The 21,957-nt window shown below is 49.5% G+C and overlaps 1 protein-coding gene across 13 annotated transcripts in view; it reads right to left on the bottom strand.

Annotated features, from left to right (window-relative positions):
* Positions 1-21,957, bottom strand: part of AGAP1 (ArfGAP with GTPase domain, ankyrin repeat and PH domain 1) — a 634,886-nt gene that overhangs the window by 415,378 nt on the left and 197,551 nt on the right. For all 13 annotated transcript variants that reach the window (XR_010122905.1, XR_010122906.1, XR_010122903.1 and 10 more), the window contains exon 2: positions 4,111-4,169. Coding sequence is in view for 10 of the 13 variants with exons in the window: in XM_054477354.2 (XP_054333329.1) it covers positions 4,111-4,169 (59 nt within the window). In the remaining 3 variants the exon portion in view is untranslated. The remainder of the gene's footprint in view (positions 1-4,110; positions 4,170-21,957) is intronic.

Here is a 21,957-nt window from a genome sequence, read left to right as displayed (position 1 = left end):
TTTCACCCTGAGCCTCTATAATCGGAGAATTTCTACCTACTAATTATTCTTTTGCTCAGGGGCACCCGCTTAATGTCAGCTTCATGCTGGGAAAATCCAAAACAGTATGCCACAGAATTAAATTTTTAATTAACATCAGTTTCTCTTTCTCGAGGAAGAAAATGCTCCAAAACCAAACATCCTTTGGTCTGTGCCTTCTCTGCATAGCAACGTTACTGCCTTCTTCCGCCTAACAAGATGGGCAAAAATTAAGCTCTCCCATAAGTTCTCCCTTAGGGGAACAAAGGCAATCAATCTTGGAGTGGAGTGGGAAGGGGTTTGGTTTGGCTGGAACAGCCATCTCACAGACCACCTCATAGTCACACATGATGGCATTATTTTAATTTGAAACGCTGGTGGAAATTAACAGTTGATGGTGAAAGGAAAATAAAATAAGGGGTCAAAATGCCGTTTCAAGTGTGTCACACCACCCGTGAAGCTGTCAGAGCAGCTGCTGGAAGTAAACCAAAATGGAGGAAATCAATCCAGAGCGAGCCAAAGAGCTACGTGAGGAGGAATGAGGTGTCTTGAAAATCACAGAACTACGTACTTAAGGCAGGAAGAGGTCGCCACTGTCAACCCTGCATCGTCTGTGCAGGGACATGAAGTGCGTCGGAGCCCACACTTGGCCCTTCATATCACAAGGCCAAAGGGAATGCAGTGTCTTTCTAAACTGATTTCTCCAGCGCCCCACACTAACCCTGAGGTTTGCTGAAAAGGAAATCAAGGCTTTTAGTAAAAATTCCAGTTGGAGGTCAATGGAGACACACAAATAGGATGTGAGGAGCTGGGGACTGAGGTCCCCTACACAGGCAAGATGTCCAGGGCCTATGTGCCTTCCCCTCTGACAGAAGCATCAAGCTTTTGCTGTTGGGCACACATCTGCAGCCAGCAGCGGTTGGTTCCTGTGCAGCACCAAAAGCAACTGGTCACGGACAATCTGACCACAGCGCAACTTCAGAAAACATAAGGCCGGGCGCAGTGGCTCACGCCTGTCATCCCAGCACTTCGGGAGGCCAAGGCAGGCGGATGACTTGAGGTCAGGAGTTCGAGCATAGCCTGGCCAACATGGTAAAATCTCGTATCTACTAAAAATACAAAAATTAGCCAGATGTGGTGGCGGCTGCCTGTCATCCCAGCTACTCGGGAGGCTGAGGCACGAGAATCACTTGAACCCAGGAGGCAGGTTGCAGTCAGCCGAGATGGCGCCATTGCACTCCAGCCTGGGTGACAGAGTAAGACCCCATCACAAAAAAAAAAGAAAAAAAGAAAAGAAAACATAAGGCATGGTACTACCACTCTCGAGAAGAAAGAGAACATTGAATTTTTTTCTCTGACAGATTTCAAAAGATTTATTGCAAAATGTTACATAAAGGGCCTATTGGAGGCTTGCCATGACATCATGTCACTGCTGCGTTTGTGAAGCAGGGGCTGGGTTCCTGGGACGCTGACCTAAAGTGCCACCTGTCCTGGGGGGGCTGTGCTAGGAGGGAAACAATTGCAGCCCTATAGGCACTTGGAGGCTGCCTAGGGAACAAAGCAGCGCTTTCTTCAGACCCTGAGCATTCCTCAGCACACAAGGGATCTGCTGGGGGTGCCGATGAGGACCAGTGCCCGCTGATGCCACAACAGGAAGGCACTTGGGCTAGAGCAGAGCTGGTGGACCTGCCAGGATCTCTTCCATCCACACTTGGGCCAGGGACAGGACTGTTCTGAGAACTGCAGAACCAACAGCATGGAAGTCCACGGTGTCAGCAAATTGAAGCAAGCCTTAAGACAGTCCATTTCAGAATGAGGAGCCCACGCTGCCTCAAACGCAACTGTCTCCTCCAGCTCTGGGCAGACATTCCAGAAAATCACATGCTTTCAAAATACCGGCAGAGCACAAGTTTTTGGTGGTAAGCATCCTCGATTATGGGCTGGAATGATCACGTGGGCCCTCTCTGAACCTGTAACACCTTGAACTGCCAAGTCAGGTGGTTCGATACTTGACGATCAGTTAGTCTGTAATGCTGGCAGTAGGATGGCCGCTGGCCCTGCATGGCTATTTCAATTTAAATGAACTAGAATCAAACTTAAAATGCAGCTCCTTGATGGCATTGAATGGCCACGTTTCAATCACTCAACAGCCACGTGACGCCAGCTGTGACTGCACCGGGCAGTGCAGACGCAGGAGGTTTTTACCGTCGAGAAAGTTCTATCAGGCAGTGCGGTGGTGGAAGCACCACCTCCAGGCTCACACCTCAGCTCCGCTACTTCCTCACTGTGGCTCCTTGGGCAGGTTCTTCATGTCTCTGAGCCTCGGTTTCCTCATGTGTGAAATGGGGATAACCGTACCTACCCCTCCCCATGGGGCACTTGTCAGGATTAAGTAATTTTGTAAAGCACTTAGAACACGACCCGCACAGAGCCGGTGCTGTATCGACACCATTACCACCAGTAAAGCACTGTGACTACTGTTCCGTGCCCATCACAGCACCCGAGTGGCAGCGGCTGTCTTAACAGGAAGTAACTGAAACTGCGGGATTGTTCTGAAAATCTCCTGGTAACAACACTGCCAAGCCTGTGCCATTCATTCAACGCATATTTCCTGGACGGCTTCAATAGGCTTAAGACACCCTGCCAGTGCCGCGGTGACAAAGCACACAAAAGACAGAAAGAGGCGGCTCTTTCCAGGCCAGTCTTGCGGAACCCCAGGCTTCTGAGACAGCACTGGGACTGAGAGACGCTTTGTCTCCCACGGGCAAATGCTGCAGAGACAGCCCAGAGACCTTCAGGCAGGAATGGGGCGGGGGGCAGACACTGGGAAGGAGATGGGCCCAGCCGATGACACCCCGCAGTCGAGGTGGGGATGGGTGTGTCAGACACCAATGAGAGAGAGGGCACACTGACCACAGGGCATTCCCATCTCAGGGCACCTCCCACTCATTGTACTTCATTTCCTAAGTTTAAAAACAAATACTTTTCCTGGTGACAAAAGTCTCTTCAAAGACCTAGAAGTTCTTTGTTGCTCTATCTCCTCATCTCAAACATGAGGGACCGGAAGGATCCTGACTCCTGGCCCTTGTCCTGTCCTCCAAGCATGCAATGAGGTTGGGGTCAGTGGGGAGGAGTCCACGGGCCGCAGGAGATCTGGTGCTATCAATAGAAATGCAGAGCACAGACACACCAGGTAGGCCCATGCCGGAGTCTGCAGAACAGCAAGAGCACATCTGCTTTCCTTTCACGGTCAAATGAGAAAATACATACACACATATACAGAAATTAGACATATATACATACATACGTAGATAAATACATAAACACACACATGGAAATTAGACATATATACACATATATACATACATACACAGATACATAAACATACACACAAATGCCACATATTTCACGACAAAGAACCTGGTTGTTTCAAAGTAAGACTTGCCCCTTCCTTCCATCCTACGGTGGGTGGTTACTAGAGGGGAGTGGCTGGAAAGGGTGGCTGCAATGGATCGCTTTTTACACAGGCCAATTTGAAGCTCTACATAATTTCACCGAAAGGGTAAAGTTTGTAAAAGACAAAAATTTTAATTTTATGCCAATACTTGGTCATAGGGTAAATAGTCACATTTCAAAAATGACGGATACCAAAGCTTGGCGACTCATGACAGAAGCCTTCCGTGACATCCTGCAAAGGACAAATCAACCCATGGGTGTGTGTGTGTGTGGAGCCTTCCGTGACATCCTGCAAAGGACAAATCAACTCATGGGGGTGTGTGTGTGTGGACACACACACAACACACACCCACCCACGAGATGTGAGAGAGGGGATGATGATGGCCTCTGCCCTGCACAGGAGACGCCGCCCTGGCTGAGTGGCAGTCATGGCTGTCGTAGCTGTCCCAGGGGCACTCAGGGACTTGGACTCTAGTCTCAAGCTATCAACTATACCTGGCCCTTCCCAGGAACACACCCAGAGTCACACTTCCACTGTGGGCCCCAGTCAATGACCAGTTGCCTGGGAATGCAGGCTTGGGTGTGCACAGAGCCCCTCCCTTCCCACAGGTGCCAGGGCCAGAGGGAACCACTCACCACTTTGAGCTCCGGGACAGATCGACTCAGCGTCCATTCCTGGCTGTTCACAAAGGCATCTGAAAAAGAGGAGGACACAAAGTCAGACACCATAACTCATGTAAAGGCCAAGTCAAAATGCCTCCAATGGGCCATTTTCACATCCAAAGGTCACTGAAGATGGTGCAGACAAGCCTCCCTGTGTCACTCTCACCCCAGAAAGATCAGTTTGTCCCAGTTCACGATACTCAGCTAGATGCCAGTGGGGAGTTTCAGGTCCAAGTCTGTGGTCGGTAACACATGCTCTGTCCAATGACTTCGAAAGTTACTGAAAATCAAACTTTCCGTTTTTCCCCTGCTCAAGCCACAGCCCTTCCTACAGTGGAGCGTGCATCTTCAGACCATCCTGACTGTGCCTGTTCGCAAGTGTGGAGATATTTAAGGACACACCTAGCTTTCCGGGGAGTGATTCTGTTACAGCCAGTCGGTCCACATTTGGATGTCTTTTGCTTGTCTACTACAATAGTCATTTTTCTGAAATCCCACACGCACAGCAAAAAGTATGACGATTGAATTTGAAGATTTGAACGCTCACAATGTAAGTTAACACTTTAGTGTTTATAAGTAACAGGTTACAGCTCAGAAGAAAGATCTGGTGCTAGAGTTTTGACCCTCACAAAGATATTAAACACTGAAGACCCAGCCAGGATGGTTTAGACTATGTCAGAAAGATGGAGGGCTCCTAAGCTCCATGGGGTGGTCTACAGAGCCCAGCCCTGTGCAGGGGCACTCTCCCCCGCCTCCCCTGACAGTGCACCCACCCGATACAGATGACCCAAACGACCATGGCTTTACCTGCAACCCAGTTTTCCACATCCGCCACATGCCATTTCTTATCATAAATGAGACCCCATGATAGCAGTCATCATTTGTCCCGGTGATCACATGGCAGCTCGGGCAACACATGCCGAGTGGGCTGGACCAGAGGGAGGAGGTGCATCCCACTGATAGAAAAATAGCTCTTTCCACATGGGATTTACTTCCAATATATTGTCCTCCAATGCTGAAACTTACTCACTCTACATTATGTCTAAGAAGTGACCTGATTCATAAGATGCCTAAAAGTTAGAAACACCATCACCTTCAAAGAACTGTGTGATATGAGGACCGCATGGATGCAGGGCTGGAAGCCAAGGGCCTAACCACACCACGGGTGTGACACAGGAGGGCAAAACCAGCATCTGAAGGAGGCCAGGCACACCCTGGGGAGCACAACCCACCAGGTTACACGATGGGGAGCATGTCCCACCAGGTCACACGATGGGGAAGCACAACCCACCAGGTCACACGCTAGGGAGCGCATTCCACCAGGTCATATGCTGGGGAGCATGTCCCACCAGGTCACATGCTGGGGAGCATGTCCTACCATCTCACACGCTGGGGGAGCACAACCTACCAGGTCACACGCCGGGGGAGCACAACCCACCAGGTCATAGAGTGGGGGCACATCCGCCCAGTGTGTTCTGGGCCGGGGGGGTTGTCCGGGGGGGGGCAACTGTGCAGCAAACCAGATGTCACAGGCCCTGCAACGACAGTGTCAAGGGTCCCCCGATGCCAAGTGAGACATCCCGTCAGAGAAACACTCCCTGCTCCAGGAAAGGATGGCTGGGTAGATCAGGAGGAGATCTGAGTGATCTCTAGAGGGCAGAGACTTTCGGGGCACAACATGCCTGTCCAGCTGGCAGAGCAGGCCGGCAGAGGCCCATCTGCAGGAGCTCAGGAGGAAAGCCCAAGAGCCCTGAGGAAGAAGATGCCCGGGAGGCGGACTTCTCCCTGCACTGCCCGCAAAGACTTCAAGTCACTGCCCCTCTACTCTTCTCCCACTGACACGGACACATTGGGAGCTAAATATCGGGGGCGCAAAATTTTGCATAATTGTGCACCCAAGCACCACCCCAACATGCTGCAGACAAACATTACCCATGGACAGATGATGCGAGGAATGCACTAGCGTGGGCCTGACACCCAGCAGGCGCTCAGTCAGTGGTAACTAATTGTGTCTTAATACCATCAGTGAACAGCATTACCAATTAAGTTGCAAAATACTTCTTTCTGTTATCGACTACTCTTGCAGAAAAATGGGAATGTGGCCTTAGAGGATCTGCAAAGTGACCCTAACGGTCCAGGGAAAACTGAAAGGTCAATGATGATGACTCCAAAATGCAGGCACCAATAGTGTCCAGCTTCTCAGAACGTCACTCTGTTGCTGCACTGTAACAAACCACACCCTGGTTAAGTAACTGTGGATACAGCCACATCATGGAATAGTAAAACCAGTAACTGAAGCTCAACATACTGTAGTGGGGATTCGCCAAGTCTCCAGGCTACTATCAAGTGATGACAGCCAGGTGCGATACAGAGATGGATAGGATCCTCACAAATGCATTTCTAAAAAGTGTATCAGGGGTGAGGGGTGCAAAATATGCATATGCTTGGCCGGGCACGGTGGCTCACGCCCGTAATCCCAGCACTTTGGGAGGCCGAGGCGGGCGGATCACGAGGTCAGGAGATCAAGACCATCCTGGCTAACACGGTGAAACCCCAACTCTACTAAAAAATACAAAAAAAAATTAGCCGGGTGTGGTGGCGGGCGCCTATAGTCCCAGTTACTTGGGGGGCTGAGGCAGAAGAATGGCGTGAACCCGGGAGGTGGAGGTTGCAGTGAGCCGAGATTGTGCCACTGCACTCCAGCCTGGGTGACAGAGCGAGACTCCATCTCATTAAAAAAAAAAAAAAATATATATATATATATATATCTCTCTCTCTCTCTCTCTCTCTACGTATGCTTGTCAAGGCTGAGACTATTTCTGGTAAAATTTCAAACTTAACAGGTGCTGATTTAGGGTTAGGAACTAGATGGCTGAAGTCAAGGGCGATGAGATGATTTTCCTTTCATTGTTACCTTCTGGCACCTTTTAAGTTTTATTCAATTTGGCCCATAAGAAATTAAATTGTGAAGTTTTAAAAATGAACTTTAATAGTAAAACAAAGAGGGTAAACTGTGAATTAAAATGAGCTCTATTCATCAATGCGCTGCTGATTTTTCAACACATACCACCGTAAGATTAACTTTCTAACAATAAATATAAAATATTCATTATAAATTAAGCAGTGCTCCATTAAACAAAGATGCATGATTATATAAACATTGGAACAATGTGAGGCATCTTTTTACTTGCAAATACATCCTCACTTGAATGGAACATACTCGTGTTTGTGGCAACAAGAGTAATAAAATAAATGCTTGACTCAGTTGGCCAAAACTCTTCATCTCCCATTAAAAAATATTTATTTTAAAAACTTTCATCACCTCCATTACTGTCCAGTCAAAATGGAATGCTGCCTCATACAAAGCTAAACAAAAATTAACAAAAGATTCGCGAAAGCCATACATACCAAAATAGTCCCTCCTCCTACTCCACTATGTGGACCTATCTGTGGGCTGGACACTGTGCTGGCATGGAATTGTTCATCACTCAGTAGGTGGGGTCACGGAAGGGTGGGGCAGGGTCCAGGCCAGCTGTCCTGCCTCCTTCCGAGGTGCAGGAACACTGGAAGGATAAATATGCTTCAGGGAAACACAGCTGGGCATGTGCGCATGAGTGTGTGGATGCACATCCGGACATGTGCACACCTGTGCTGCTGGACCAGCCAGAATCCAGTGTCACAGAGGATGTAGCTCGTTCTCAGAAGTGTCTGGGCCAGGCGCGGTGGCTCACGCCTGTAATTCCAACACTTTAGGAGGCCGAGGCGGGCAGATCACCTGAGGTCAGGAGTTCAAGACCAGCCTGGCCAACATGGCAAAACCTTGTCTCTACTAAAAATACAAAAATTAGCCAGGCATGGTGGCACATGATTGTAATCCCAGCTGCTCTGGAGGCTGAGGCAGGAGAATCGCTTGAACCCGGGAGGTAGAGGCTGCAGTGAGCCGAGATCCCACCATTGCACTCCGGCCTGGGCGACAGAGTGAGACTGTCTCCAAAAAAAAACCAAAAACAAAAAACAAACAAACAAACAAAAAAACAGCGTCTTGTGAGTGTTTTACAATCGAGGTTGGTGACAGTAATGATCCTTCCCAAGAGCTAGCCAGGTGCCGGGCTCACTGACCGCTGCAGCCCTTCAGGGCAGGTTCTCCCTGCTGCTGCCCCTGGACACAACGGGACACTTGGGAAAGTCCCCCTTGACAATGCCAGATTCTGAATCCCTCCCTCATTACCTGCTGTCTTGCTCAGAGCCTGCTTGCCCTAGACTAACCTGGGACGCTTAGCAAAGCTGGCAACAGGTGAGCATCAGCCGGGACTCCGGAAATCAGAACCTTCAAATCGGCATTTCTGTTTTGAGACGGAGTCTCGCTCTGTCGCCAGGCTGGGGTGCAATGGCGCGATCTTGGCTTACTGCAACCTCCGCCTCCAGAGTTCAAGAGATTCTCCTGCCTCAGCCTCTTGCATAGTTGGGACTACAGGCGCCCGCCACCACACCTGGGTAATTTTTGTATTTTTAGTAGAGATGGGGTTTCACCATGTTGGCCAGGATGGTCACGAGCTCCTGACCTCGTGATCCCCTTGCCTCGGCCTCCCAAACTGCTGGGAATATAATAGGCGTGAGCCACCACGCCCGGCCTCAAATCAGCATTTCTAACAAGCTCCCTGCAGAGCTTTGTCCACACTTTATTACTCTCCATCTTCAATTTTTCAAAATTTGCTAAGCAGATGTTACAAGCGTAAAACTCCAAGAGCAGGAATTTCTGAGAAATGTGAAAACAGCACAGGTTGCCATGGGCAGAAAGTGCTGCAGTTACTGAGGCTAAACTCCTACCCCATAACACAGCCCTCAGAGATGAGCCCTGCTTCTCGCACCTGGCTGTGCGCATCCCAGTGTCCATGGGAGACCAAGAGGATGCAGAGGGAAATGGGTGTGAGGGGCCAGGGAGCCGGGAGCCATGGGTTTGACAGTGACCTCGGTTAATTTCCTCGCCATAAAATAGAAGCATTTCTGGCTGGGCGGGGGGTGGCTCACGCCTGTAATCCCAGTACTTGGAGGCCAAGAGGCGTGGATCACCTGAGATCAGGAGTTCAAGACTAGCCTGCAGGCGGATCACCTGAGGTCAGGAGTTCAAGACTAGCCTTGTCAACATGGCAGAACTCTGACTCTACTAAAAATACAAAAATTAGCCGGGCATGGTGGCAGGCTCCTGTAATCCCAGCTACTTGGAGGCTAAGGCAGGAGAATCGCTTGAACCCAGGAGGCGGAGGTTGTGGTGAGTCGAGATTGCACCACTGCACTCCAGCCTGGGGGATAGAGCGAGGGAGGGAAGGAAGGGTGCACTCCAGCCCGGGGGATAGGCGGGGGAGGGGAGGGGAGAAGAGGGGAAAAATTCTCTCCTAAGGCTTCTGCAAGGTTCCAAGGAGATGCTGCCAAGGAGGTGGCAGGATGCCTGGGAATGGGCCCAACTACCCACAGAGGAAGCCCTCCTATTACCACCTTTGGAGGTAGGATTAAAGAGCAGGGATTGATGTCCCGTTGCCCAGGTGCCACAGCTGGGGGAGGATGCTCCTGTTCAGAGACAGACACACATGCTACCTGAACTCGCTGCTGCGCTGGAAGCACAAGTGAGCCTGGAGCAACACATGGCCTGCCAAGTCCTGATGAAGCAACCACACCAGTGATGGAAAACCGTGGCTCAGGCCGGGCGTGGTGACTCACGCCTGTAATCCCAGCACTTTGTGAGGCTGAGGCGGGCGGATCACTTGAGGTCAGGAATTTGAGATCAGCCTGGCCAACATGGTGAAACCCGGTCTCCACTAAAAATATAAAAACTAGCCAAGTGAGGTGGCGTGTGCCTGTAATCCCAGCTACTCAGGAGGCTGAGGCAGGAGAATTGCTTAAACCCAGGAGATGGAGGTGGCAGTGAGCTGAGACTGTGCCACTGCACTCCAGCCTGAGTGACAGAGCCAGACTCTGTCAAAAAAAAAAAAAAAAAATTCAAACCAAGAAAACTGGCTCACAGTGACCATTAACTCCACATGGAGTAAAACAAACTAGAAGGCATTACTGGAGTTAGTTTTCATCCCAGGTCAATTTATATTACATCAAATTGCCAGGTCAATCTGACCATAGCCAGGAGGAGATGTTCCTGCTTGGAGACAGGCACACGTGCTACCTGTACTCGCTGCTGCGCTGGAGGCACAAATATGGTCAAACATGGTTGAATAGTGGCAATTTCATAGTGGGGTTCAACCTACAGCACATAAATGTGCATGAAAAAAGTCATCTGTGTGATATGACTACCAACATATACCAAAAATTCTAGAATGGGAAGTAATCCTGGAAATGCCTCCAGTTGGCCTATCTTAGCATTCTACCGCAGCAAACAACAGCATCAAGGGAACAGGGCCCAAGGACTATGGTCAAGGAAGAGAACTTTCAGAGGATTCTGGACCTAAGATGAGGAAGCCCCACCTTCCCAGGCTGCAGGAGCCCGGCTGCAAGGACCAGGGAAGGCAGCTCCTGTCCAGCAGTGCCTCCACTGCGTCCTTCCTCGGGATTTCAGAGCCTTCTGCTAAAGGCTCCCCCACATTCTTCATTAGACAAGGGAGCCAGGACCTCATCTTCATTAAGACAGCCATCGTCTGGCAGGTGGGCTCATTCCCCAGCAGAGCTATGGACTCTAATTTTCTCCTCCAAATTATCAACTAGAAGCACAGCATGCAGCCAATATTAGAACGACTTGATGGTCTCCCGTGTCACATTCACCCCCAGCCCAGCCCCCAATTCTGTTTGGCTCCAGGAACCACAAATACGCATTCCAGACAAAACTCGTGAAATTATACACAAGGGTAAAAAAAGGAACCTGAAATTGCAGGTGACATTTTAAAAACAACATAGTATCTCAGAGATTGGGACGTTTCTTTGAAAACCTTAAATGTCACAAGGATTTTAACTATTATTTTTAGCACAGAAAAGGGGAGGAGCATTTATTTTTAGTTTAAAGCTGCCATAAAGCCCCCAAATATAAAACAAAACAACAATGGAAGAAAGGTGGCATATCCATAGATGAGAGGAGCATTGGAGGAGGCTGTGGCTGCTGCAGCCAGTCAGTTCTGTGCCGAGGAAGGAAGTGGAGTCTTTAATAGAATAAAGAAATCCATTTCAACGCAGCCGGAAAAGAGCCCGCTGTAAATTGGATCAGACATAATCCGCTGATGACTTTCAAATGTAGGACTTAGCAGAAGTTCACCAGCACAGTTTCAATGGTATGATTTAATTTCTTATTTGGAAATCCTTGAATCCCTATAATACATGAAATAAAACATAAACCCTGGGGATACCACAGATTGGTTTCAGGCTTCCCTAGAAGTTCAGGCTCAAAGGTCCTTTTCAGCAGCCTCAAAGATCCACAAACAAGACAGTTTCTTACCCTGACATGTCCCGACAGCATCCCCTGCCCTCGCCATTCACCAGGCCCTCTCAGTGCAGGGTGACGAACACCTGGCCACCAAGATGCCACCATGCTCACCCCTGCAGGCACATCCATGCCACTGCCTGCAATTTCAAGGCTCTTTCCCCTGAGCCCTGAGGTGACTCAGAATCTGTCACAACAATGTCAGCATTTGACTGGGTCCTCTCTCTTCTCCTCTAAGGAAATCCCAAGGCAAAAGTTTGCCGGCCCAAATGGGCTCTAGAGGATTTGCAGGTTTTTAACTTCTTAGAGGATAGTGATTTTTTTTTCTCTCTCTCTCTCTCTATATATAAACATATAAAATATACATTAAATAGAGCATATAATATATACATAACTATATTATATAGAGTATATAATATATACATATAACTATATTATATAGAGTATATAATATACATAATATATACATAATATATAATATATACATATATTATAAATATATACTATGTAGAGTATATAATATATATCTATATAATATATACCATATAGAGTATATAATATATACATATATATAATATATACTATACACACACAGAGAGAGAAAGACAGAGACAGATTCTCGCTCTGTCGCCCAGGCTGGAGTGCAGTGGCACAATCTTGGCTCACTGCAACCTATGCCTCCAGGGTTCAAGGGATTCTCCTGCCTCAGTCTTTTGAGTAGCTCGGACTACAGGCACACGCTACCATGCCTGGCTAATTTTTGTATTTTCAGTAGAGACGGGGTTTCACCATGTTCCCCAGGCTGGTCTGGAACTCTTGCCTTCAAATGATCTGCCTGCCTCAGCCTCCCAAAGTGCTGGGATTATAAGTGTGAGCCACCACGCCCGGCCTCATTTTCATTACAGTTTCTTCAAAAGCATTCCTGAGTGCCTCGTGATACCCCTGCTCCAGAATCATGGTGTTCCCCAAGAACGCCCTTGTCGTGGGTGTGTAAAGCATTGCTTAAAGGATTCATGTCTGAGAGAAGCAAAGCAGAGGGTATGAGGATTTGAAAGTCAAAACGGCAAGGAAGAAAATTGCCCGTTCCTTCTTAAAATGTGAAAACAGAGGCCCACCTACAACCTTGAGGGGCGGAGCACAGCTCTACCGCACTGCTGGGATTATCTTCTGCATTTCCTTCAGAAGAACTGTGTTCCATTAGCTGTGGCTGCTTCGGAATATTTAATGCATAAATAATAACTTCACAGTCCTGAAACCCATGCCCCAATTCCACCCAGTTTCCATCTCACTGTTATAAACCAAGGTGATAACAAGTTTGGTTGCAAGCATCTTCCTAGGGCAGGTTTTGGGTCCAGTGCAGTACAGCCTCCTGGCCCCAGCTTGTTAACCTACAGGCTGAGTACAAGCTTGTTCACAGATGCAGGGAAGAAGTTCATCCCAAGCTACTGAAACAGGCCGTTCCCCCAACAACGAGGTCCCCAGAAGAACCAGCCTCAGGTTGCCTCCAAAATACATTTTGCGGCCTCCTTGGCACTTCTGGCAAAGCCCCACATCTCATGGCTTCCTTGTTTCACAGGGTCTCACTTCCATCTTTAATTCCTGAACCTGGACAGCTTGGTAGAGTGTGCAGACACCCCCACTGCGAATGCTGGTTCTCCTGGAGCCCGGACTGCTGACGCGGTCAGTGGAGAAGGAACGGCCTGCCCATCCTGTGGGTAAAGCACTGTGGCTCTCAAAACCAAAAATGCTTCTGAGTTTGCATCTCTGAGTGATGTTAACCACTTTGGGCATGGAATGCAATTTGGAGGTGGTGCTTCACTTTTTGGAGGGCATTTCATGGCTCTAAGAAGTAAATTTCGGCCACAAAATGCTCCAGGGGTTTTACAAAGAGGGAGGGAGTATCCAGGATCCCATTTAACCCATGAGAATTCAAAGGGGTCACAGAACTCCAGGGGAAAAAAGTACAATTCAACTTCCAGTATATAGTGAGCTCCAATGTTATGAAAAGTCAGCCCCAATTTCCCCTGCTAAAGGGAACCAAGCACCTGATCACCATCATCCAAAATCTTCTTAGCCTTCTTACAAATACATCAGGCTCTCTGTAGCAAGATAACCCAACCAGAGACACTGCCTGCATCTACAGGAGGTCTCCCCAGGCCCTGGACCCCTATCCCCCTGACCCAGCTCATCCGCTGTTCCCATGCCCCAGCAGTAACACCCTACCAAAGCAGGGGAAAAGCTGGAGGGGAAGGGAGGGGGCATGTAGGGAGGACCTGCCCAACCAGTTCTTTCCTTCCTGCATTCCCGTCCCTCCTGTGCAAGCCTAGGTGGGGGGGTTGTCTGATGCCCGTGGTGGTCCAGGCCACCATCTCCTGCCTGCACCACCGACCAGCCATGGGGACGGGGACAGGGCTCCCCTGTGCTCCTCTCCTCTCTAATCTCCAGACACCTGCCTTCAGGAGCTTGCTAAAAACCCACCCCGGGGTTTTCACAGGCTGACTACATGTTCAATTTATTGTTGAGCCTCTGAGTAACTGAGCTTCTATCTAAAGTGGGAAGAGCAATAAAAATTTTAAAATTGTGATAGGTGTGATGAACAATTATGCAACATCAAGCTGCTACAATAAGAAGAACCTGAGAAAATGACTGTACGAACACACTGAGTGCCACCACCAGAACGCCAGCTGTCACACTAGGGAGACACGGCCTCCTGCCAGGGGTTCCTGGCACCCCTAAGAAGTGGTAGAACATTGTCACCTTAGACCAAAGCCAGAATCCTACATTTCACATAAGATGTAGAATTTTGAACAGATCTTGAGAATGCTTTAAAACATTTTAACACCTAAAATAAAACTGCTGAGTCCTTGAAAGTGAAAACGTTGAATAGGGATATTTTATGAAAAGGTACAAGTCAGAAACTGAAAGAAAAAACAAAATCTGTAGGTTAAATTCACAGCCATTTTTTTTCCTGAGATGTAAGAGTAGACAGCTATTTGTCTTACTGCAGTTTGGGTGGAAATATATATTAAAACAGGGGTCCCCAACCGCGGGGACGTGGACTAGTACTCATCCGTGGCCGGCTGGGAACAGGGCCACACAGCTGGAGATGAGCAGCGTGTGAACGAGCAAAGGGAAGCCTCATCTGTATTTACAGCTGCTCCCCATAGCTCGCACCACCTCCTGAGCCCCACCTCCTGTCATATCAGTGGCGGCACTGGAGTCTTATAGGAGTGCGAGCTCCATCGTGAACCACACCTGTGAGGGATCTAGGATGTGTGCTCTTTATGAGAATCTAATGCCTGATGATCTGAGCTGGAATAGTTTCATCCCAAACCATCCCCCCTCCCCCGATCCCTGGAAAAACTGTCTTCTGGTGCCAAAAAAGGTTGGAGATCACCATATTAAAAGATAATTTCGACTGCAGCTTAGATGCTGGTAGTATGCAAGAGCCACTGTATTTGCTGAAGTTAAGACAAGTTGATAGACACGAGAACATTTTCCCTGGTTAAAATCAAGAACGTAGGAGAGAAGATATTTACAATTCATATGCTGAGTTTCTGTCAGTCCTGGGCTGGATATAATTGGGCCTGACAGTTTTCATTCCAGAAAGAATTATAAACTCAGTCAGTCATACTGTTTAATTCCTGGTGAAATTAATGTTTATAATAAGGGATGGCTCAATAACAGACACAAATAAATCCAGAAGATTACTACAGGAAGAGCAATCAGAATTAACTCATTCCTTACTGTTGCTGAATTTTCGCCACAACAGCAGACTAAGAAATTGGTTGGGGGAGGGTCCATGGGGCAAGGTGAAGGGAGCACAGTCTGTGAAGCCAAGGGTCACTCTCCCAGGCACAGGGGTGACAGACACAGGGAGTCCACTAGGTATTGGTCCCCACTGCCATGTCACTCACAGAGAAGCACTGCTTCATCGGGGATTGCAGGGGGAAGTGGGGGCACTGGGCACTAATGTGGCTAAACTACTTCTAACAACCTCACATGAAGACGAACAACATGTACACCCACCAACACAGCTAACAAGCAAACCAGCACCTCCCCATCCTGATGTGGCAATGCTGGTTCAAATCCATGCTCTGCATGGAACGCCTGGGCAGCTTTTCTGCGAGTCACTTAGCCTCTTGGGACCTTAAATCTCTTCATCTGTAAAATAGGAGGGCTGCATCTTGTTCTTCCAGCTCTCACCTCCCAGAATCTATTCTTAGTAAGAACACCCTTTCCATGCAGACCTAAAGCTGGCTGGTGCCTGGGATTGTCCCAGCTTCTCTCAGGTTAATGGGCTGGCACTGACCAAAGGGGAAGGTTCAGCTAAAATAACCTGAATTAATGACAAATTGAACCAAACAAAAGTTGGGATTTTTTTTTTTTTTTTTTTTTTTTTGAGATGGAGTCTCCAGGCTCTGTCGCCAGGCTGGAGTGCAGTGGTGCCATCTCAGTTCACTGTAACCTCTGACTCCCTGGTTCAAGTGATTCTCCAGCCTCAGCCTCCCGAGTAGCTAGGATTACAGGCATGCGCCACCACACGCAGCTATTTTCTGTATTTTTAGTAGAGATGGGGTTTTACCGTTGGCTGGGATGGTCTCGTATAAGGTGGGGACGAGGCTCATTCTGAGGGGCAGCATGGATAATTTTCCCCCACAAATAAGTCTGCAGCACATGCATATGGGAAATGGGCAGCGATTTAATGGTGCCACTACTAATTTTGTGGTTGCGTTACATGATTAAAACAAATCCTGCCCATCAGGTTGTAATGCCCAGCAAATCTAATCAGCCTCCTGGGAGAAGGTCTGTTGAGCCAACTGACCCACACAGACCATCTCTCATCCCTGTGAGCTTGGTCTGTGGCCTCACATCCAAGATGCCACAATCCAGGCTGGAAAGCGTGGAAGCTGGGGCACCCGACCCGCCCTTCACACTGAAATGTCCACTATGCATCCTGGGACCTCACACAACTCTTCGTTCCCCAGTCACTGGTGCCCAGGGTAAGGGTCATAAGCTATGGTTTAAAAATTGGTAAACAGGCCAGGGGCCGTGGCTCACGCCTGTAATCCCAGCACTTTGGGAGGCCGAGGCAGGTGGATCACCGGAGGTCAGGAGTTCAAGACCAGCCAAGTTGTCAAGACTGACAACATGGAGAAACCCTGTCTCTACTAGAAGTACAAAAATTAGCTGGGCATGGGGGTGCATGCCTGTAATCCCAGCTACTTTGGGGGCTGAGGCAGGAGAATCGCTTGAAATCGAGAGGTGGAGGTTGCAGTGAGCTGAGATCACACCACTGCACTCCAGCCTGGGCAACAGAGTGAAACTCCATCTCAAGAAAAATGGTAAACAAAACAATCATGCAGGTTCCCTCTGGGCAATACCCATCCTGGTGCCCCTCTGTCGACAACCCCATGCAAGTGTCTCCTCGGCCCTCCTCTGTTCTCAGCACAGACCTTCCGCTGGTGCACTGAAGGGAATAAAACGTAAAGACTACATCACAGAGGGGTTGGTTATTCAGCATCTCCCACGACAATGCTGTCTGGTGTCCAGAAAAGAAGCCACCTCCTTGTGAAGGACAGTGACCCCTCTCAGCTCCCTGGGCTTGGAGCTCAGATGCTCCTGTAAATACGCATGGTTTCTTTGTGCCCCTGCCGACTTACCTCTTACCTCTTTCACCCAGCAAAGTGCCCCCACTGCGCCCAGCCCTCCGCCTGACCAGCTCAGATGTGGAAGAGACACTGCTCTGCCAATATGTATGCTTAGAGGCAGACCTTGGCCCCACCAAATACTGTGTCCGGAACAAAAGCTGTCTGTTCTCGAAAAAAGTTCCACGACAGATCAAGTGTAATATACTGAGCACAAAAACTGGGCTACAGGTCGTCTGTAACCTGAGCCCGTCTGTTCACCATGTCACTGACTGACAGAGACAGCATATAAACACCCGTGAAGGAAGGTATCTTCAAGAATATCCAATTGATCTTACAACAGCAGCTATCTCTGAGGGACGGGGGGTAGGGGATTGCCTTTTTCTCTTTACCAATTTCAATCCTGTTGTAAGTCTTTACGACGAGCATCTACTATTTCTATAACATAGGGCAATAAAGGTGCACTCATGTAAAGAAGTAGTTCCTTTCTACACCTCTAAGAGCTATTACGGAGTGAGCTGACTCACCCACATCCACATGGTGATCAAGCTGAAACCCTGAAGCCTGCAAAGGTCAGCCTCGATGCTTAAAACACTGGCAAGCATAATTAAGGAGGAAACATGAGGAAAAGGTCCTTGTTTCCCAGCTTCTCATTCTTCACACCATGAATGTCAAAGATTCTTACCTGGTTTTGAGGTGACACAGTCTATTTAATAGTAAAATAGCAGACACAAGATTTTTTAAATACTTATATTCCCCAACGACGGAGCTCCGCTCAGCACCTCCCTCCCGCTCTGGGCATCCTTGTTGCCGCCTTTGGGTTACACCAGGTGAAACTGCGAAGTAGCCAGAGCCCCCCATGCATCCTGGTGCTTACACAGCCTCTCTTCATTTGATCTCCAAGTCTGAGATGCGTTTGCTTCCTTATCACCCATAACTCCTCAGGAGAGAAGAGCACCCCACATATACCTATGAGCTGTGCAGTGACAGCAGGACTTGCCCTGAAAGGTGCCCAGGAGATGCCTGAGCAAGACGAGGAGGAGCAAGTGTCCTTGGGAAGGTAGCAGCTTCCTTTTTTTTCTTTTCTCCCCGAGGCAAAGTCTCGTTCTGTCGCAGAGGCTGGAGTGCAGTGGCACGATCTCGGCTGACTGCAACCTCCACCTCCTAGGTTAAAGTAGTTCTCTTGCCTCAGCCTCCCGAGTAGCTGTGATTACAGGGGCCTGCCACCATGCCCAGCTAATTTTTTTTTTTTTTTTTTTTTTTTTGGAGACAAGAGTCTTACTCTGTCGCCCAGGCTGGAGTGCAGTGGCGTGATCTCGGCTCACTGCAAGCTCCGCCTCCCGTGTTCACACCATTCTCCTGCCTCGGCCTCCCAAGTAGCTGGGAATACAGGCGCCCGCCACCATGCCCAGCTTTTTGTATTTTTAGTAGAGATGGGGTTTCACCGTGATAGCCAGGATGGTCTTGATCTCCTGACCTCATGATCCGCCCGCCTCGGCCTCCCAAAGTGCTGGGATTACAAGCGTGAGCCACGGTGCCTGGCCAAATTTTTGTATTTTTAGTAGAGGCGGGATTTCACCATGTTGGCCAGGCTGGTCTTGAACTCCTGACCTCAGGTGATCCGCCCACCTCAGCCTCCCAAAGTGCTGGGATTACAGGCGTGAGCCACCACATCTGGCCAGCTTCCCGATCTTATTCCTCATGCTTTGCATCACTAGACTTCGAGATAAATGGACAGTTAACTATGCAGCTTCCAGAATCACATGGTAGTTTGTTACTTTTTATAAAATGTTCCTGGTATGCTTTGCAACATTAACAGACATTGAAACTGCCATGTTTTTCAAATGGGAACGTCATTAACCCCCAAGTAAGGGCTGAGGATCAACTCACAGGACCCATACTTATGCCAGAGGAAATCAAGTTTATTTCTGATTTTTTCAGTGGGAATAAAAGCTAATTCAAATCCATTCTCAGTTAACTCTTATCTAATTTCTACATCCTCCTATGGGAATAGCAAGTACTACTACTTCTAATGTTTTGTGGGGGTTTTTTGGAGATGAGGCCTCGCTATGTTGCCCAGGCTGCACTCGAACTCCTGAGCTCGTGATCCTCCCGCCGCAGCTTCCTGAGTACCTAGGACTACAGCCGTGAGCCACTACGCCTGGCTTAATGCTGTTTTAATGAGAGCTTTCGGCAATGCCTTCGCATGACTGTGGTGGGCACCAGCCTGTCCCTCTGTTCAGGGGTAAAGCCTTCAGTACGTGGCTGCCGGGAATGCAGGTGGCTGATCACTCTAGGCTGAGTCCTCATGCCAGAGACCGCACTTGGGCAGAGAAGTGAGTGGTGTGGCCCAAGGATATGACCCCTGGAGGGCAGAACACGTCCAATCATAGACTGCTAACAGGCATAAAGGCCCAGCCCCCGTGCCTAATTGGGGATAGCTTTGAGCGCTACCCCAGCTCCTAAGCCCACAGTGCCACCACCTTCAGGACCCCTGAACCCTTTGCAAAGACTGCACTGCAGCCCCAAAGCCCCCTCCCTCTAGGCCTGCCGGCTGAGCAAATCCTCAGGCGGGAGCTCGAGAGGCGCTGCAGGAAACGTTCTGCACATGCTCTCCTTCCAGGGCCTCCTTCCTGAGGAGCCGGCCTCTGCATGGTCCTCCCCAGTGGTGACTGCTGCGGCCCACACCAGGAAGGCCTCTAGGCCAGCAAATGGAATCTGACACTGCAGTCCACACTGGGCCTCAGCCACTGGCCTGCAGGCCACACTCCCTCTCCCATGCACAGTACCAACTCCACTGACGCCACCGCCCACAGCAACAGGTCCTGCTTACTGCCTCCCTCCCTCCCTTGCTATCTCCGGAGCCAGGCAGTGCCACACCGAGGGAGATACGCACGCCAAGCACGCCCTGACTCCGCCTTCAAGAAGCAGGAGAGCAGGCGACCAGCAAGTCCACTGCAAGACCTGTGACTGCAGGCTGTAACAAATGCCATGCAGGACACACGAGGCAGCGAGGAAGGACAAGCAGGGAGGCTGGCAGGGTGCACGTCAGTCAGCAGCTTCTCCGAGGTGCTGGGCCCGGGGGCTGAGGGTCAGTGAGGGGGACCCACTGGCTAGGCACTGAGGCCGAGTCAGAAAAGGATGGCCCACGAAGGCAAGGGGGAGGGCAAGGGGGGAAGGCATAGGGGCAGCAGGGCGAAGTATGGTTTGATGCTGGGGCTGGAGTGCAGAGTTTGGGTTTCATTGTAATGGCAGTGGAAGTCACCTGGTGGCTTTTGGGAGTTGGAAGGCAACAGGAGTCACATTTTCTAGCTGGTGCCCCTCCTGTTTCCTAAGCCAGATTAGGCTCCATGTGCGCCTGGCAGTGCAGGCACAAAGGAGAAAGTGGACAGCCCAGTGCTGGAGAAGGCAAGGTCCCCACTGGTACCCTGGGGAAGATGGAAGGCAGGGGCCACGTTCTGTTATGGGGGCGAGGCCAGAGGAGCAGGTGCAAGGCAGCAGGCATATCTACATGGGTGTCACCACCTAGACACGATGAGACCTGGCCAGGCAGGGGTACCTGCCAGGGAGTCCCAGGCTTTGGCTTATAGATACATAACACATGTACAAAAGCTTCTTAGATGAATATTCAAAGTCAAACTCAATATGCGCACTTGGGGTCTGAATTTATTTGGTTTACTTGGTTTACATCCTCTTGAGAAAACTTTATGGTCTTTGTTAACTGACTCTGTCTTACCACTAGTAACTAGATAACCAGCAACTAGAGAATGTGCTATCGTAATGCTGTTATTTCTTTGAAACATTTCACAATATGCTGCACGTTTGTTTCTACTGGGAACTCCGATTTTGCATCCCTGCCTTGCCTCTAAATTCCCTCTCCTGGAAGTCACTGGCCATTGTCCCCAAGCTCATCCCTATCCAGTACTTTCTCCTAGTGGGTGAATGCGGGGCGGGCAGGAGTGCAGGGGTCAACATGACGGAGGTCACACTCAGGACAGGGAAGGGAGGCGTGGTCCCCAGAGCAAGAGGCCCCTCAGTTCCCCAGCTTGCAGCCTTCTGCAGATGTGCATGAGCCCAAAGCAACATGACTTGTACTGAGTCTCCCGCTGGTGTCCACTGTCCAGCACTTGTCAACATGGGACCTGGCTGTGGTCACATCCACAAATGACCGTGGCTATCCGATTGTTTTAGAATCAGTGTTGCTGTGTGGAGGGAGAGGGACTCACGACCAGTCACAGAATCCAAATAAATGCTGGCACATCTCAAATGAGTATCTTTAGAGTCTTCAGCAGATTTTAAAGACGTGTTAAATCTACTTTTGCTTCTTGCAATGGAAATGTGTAATAATTCCTGCCTCCAAAAGTAAGGCACTGGCAACCATTGGCCATTATAAAGGTGTGCCTTTCTAACTTGCCACCAACAGGGCAGCGTCCACTGCCAGAGAGTGGCCTTTCCCTTGATATGACAGTCTTGGGGCTGGGTGCAGAGCCCTATGTGCATGTGCGTGATTGATGGTGGGAAAAGGCATCAGCATCCAGCAGCCCAGAGCCTCTCGGGGCTGGGGTCTCTCAGGAGGGACCAAGGCCTCAGAATCGCATGGGGCAGACTCCTCGCTGGCCCCGCCTCGGCCGAGGGAGCAGAGTCTGGAGGAGGGGGTAGAACCTTGTCTACAACCCCCACCCCGGCACTCTAGGTACACCAATCTGAGTGTTCTAAGATACAGGCTCATAGCCTAATTGGAGAAAACTGGGTGGTGAG

Source organism: Pongo pygmaeus, chromosome 11, assembly GCF_028885625.2.
Source record: "Pongo pygmaeus isolate AG05252 chromosome 11, NHGRI_mPonPyg2-v2.0_pri, whole genome shotgun sequence".
NCBI classification, from domain to species: Eukaryota; Metazoa; Chordata; class Mammalia; order Primates; family Hominidae; genus Pongo; species Pongo pygmaeus.
This window is presented reverse-complemented; position numbering and strand designations above follow the sequence as displayed.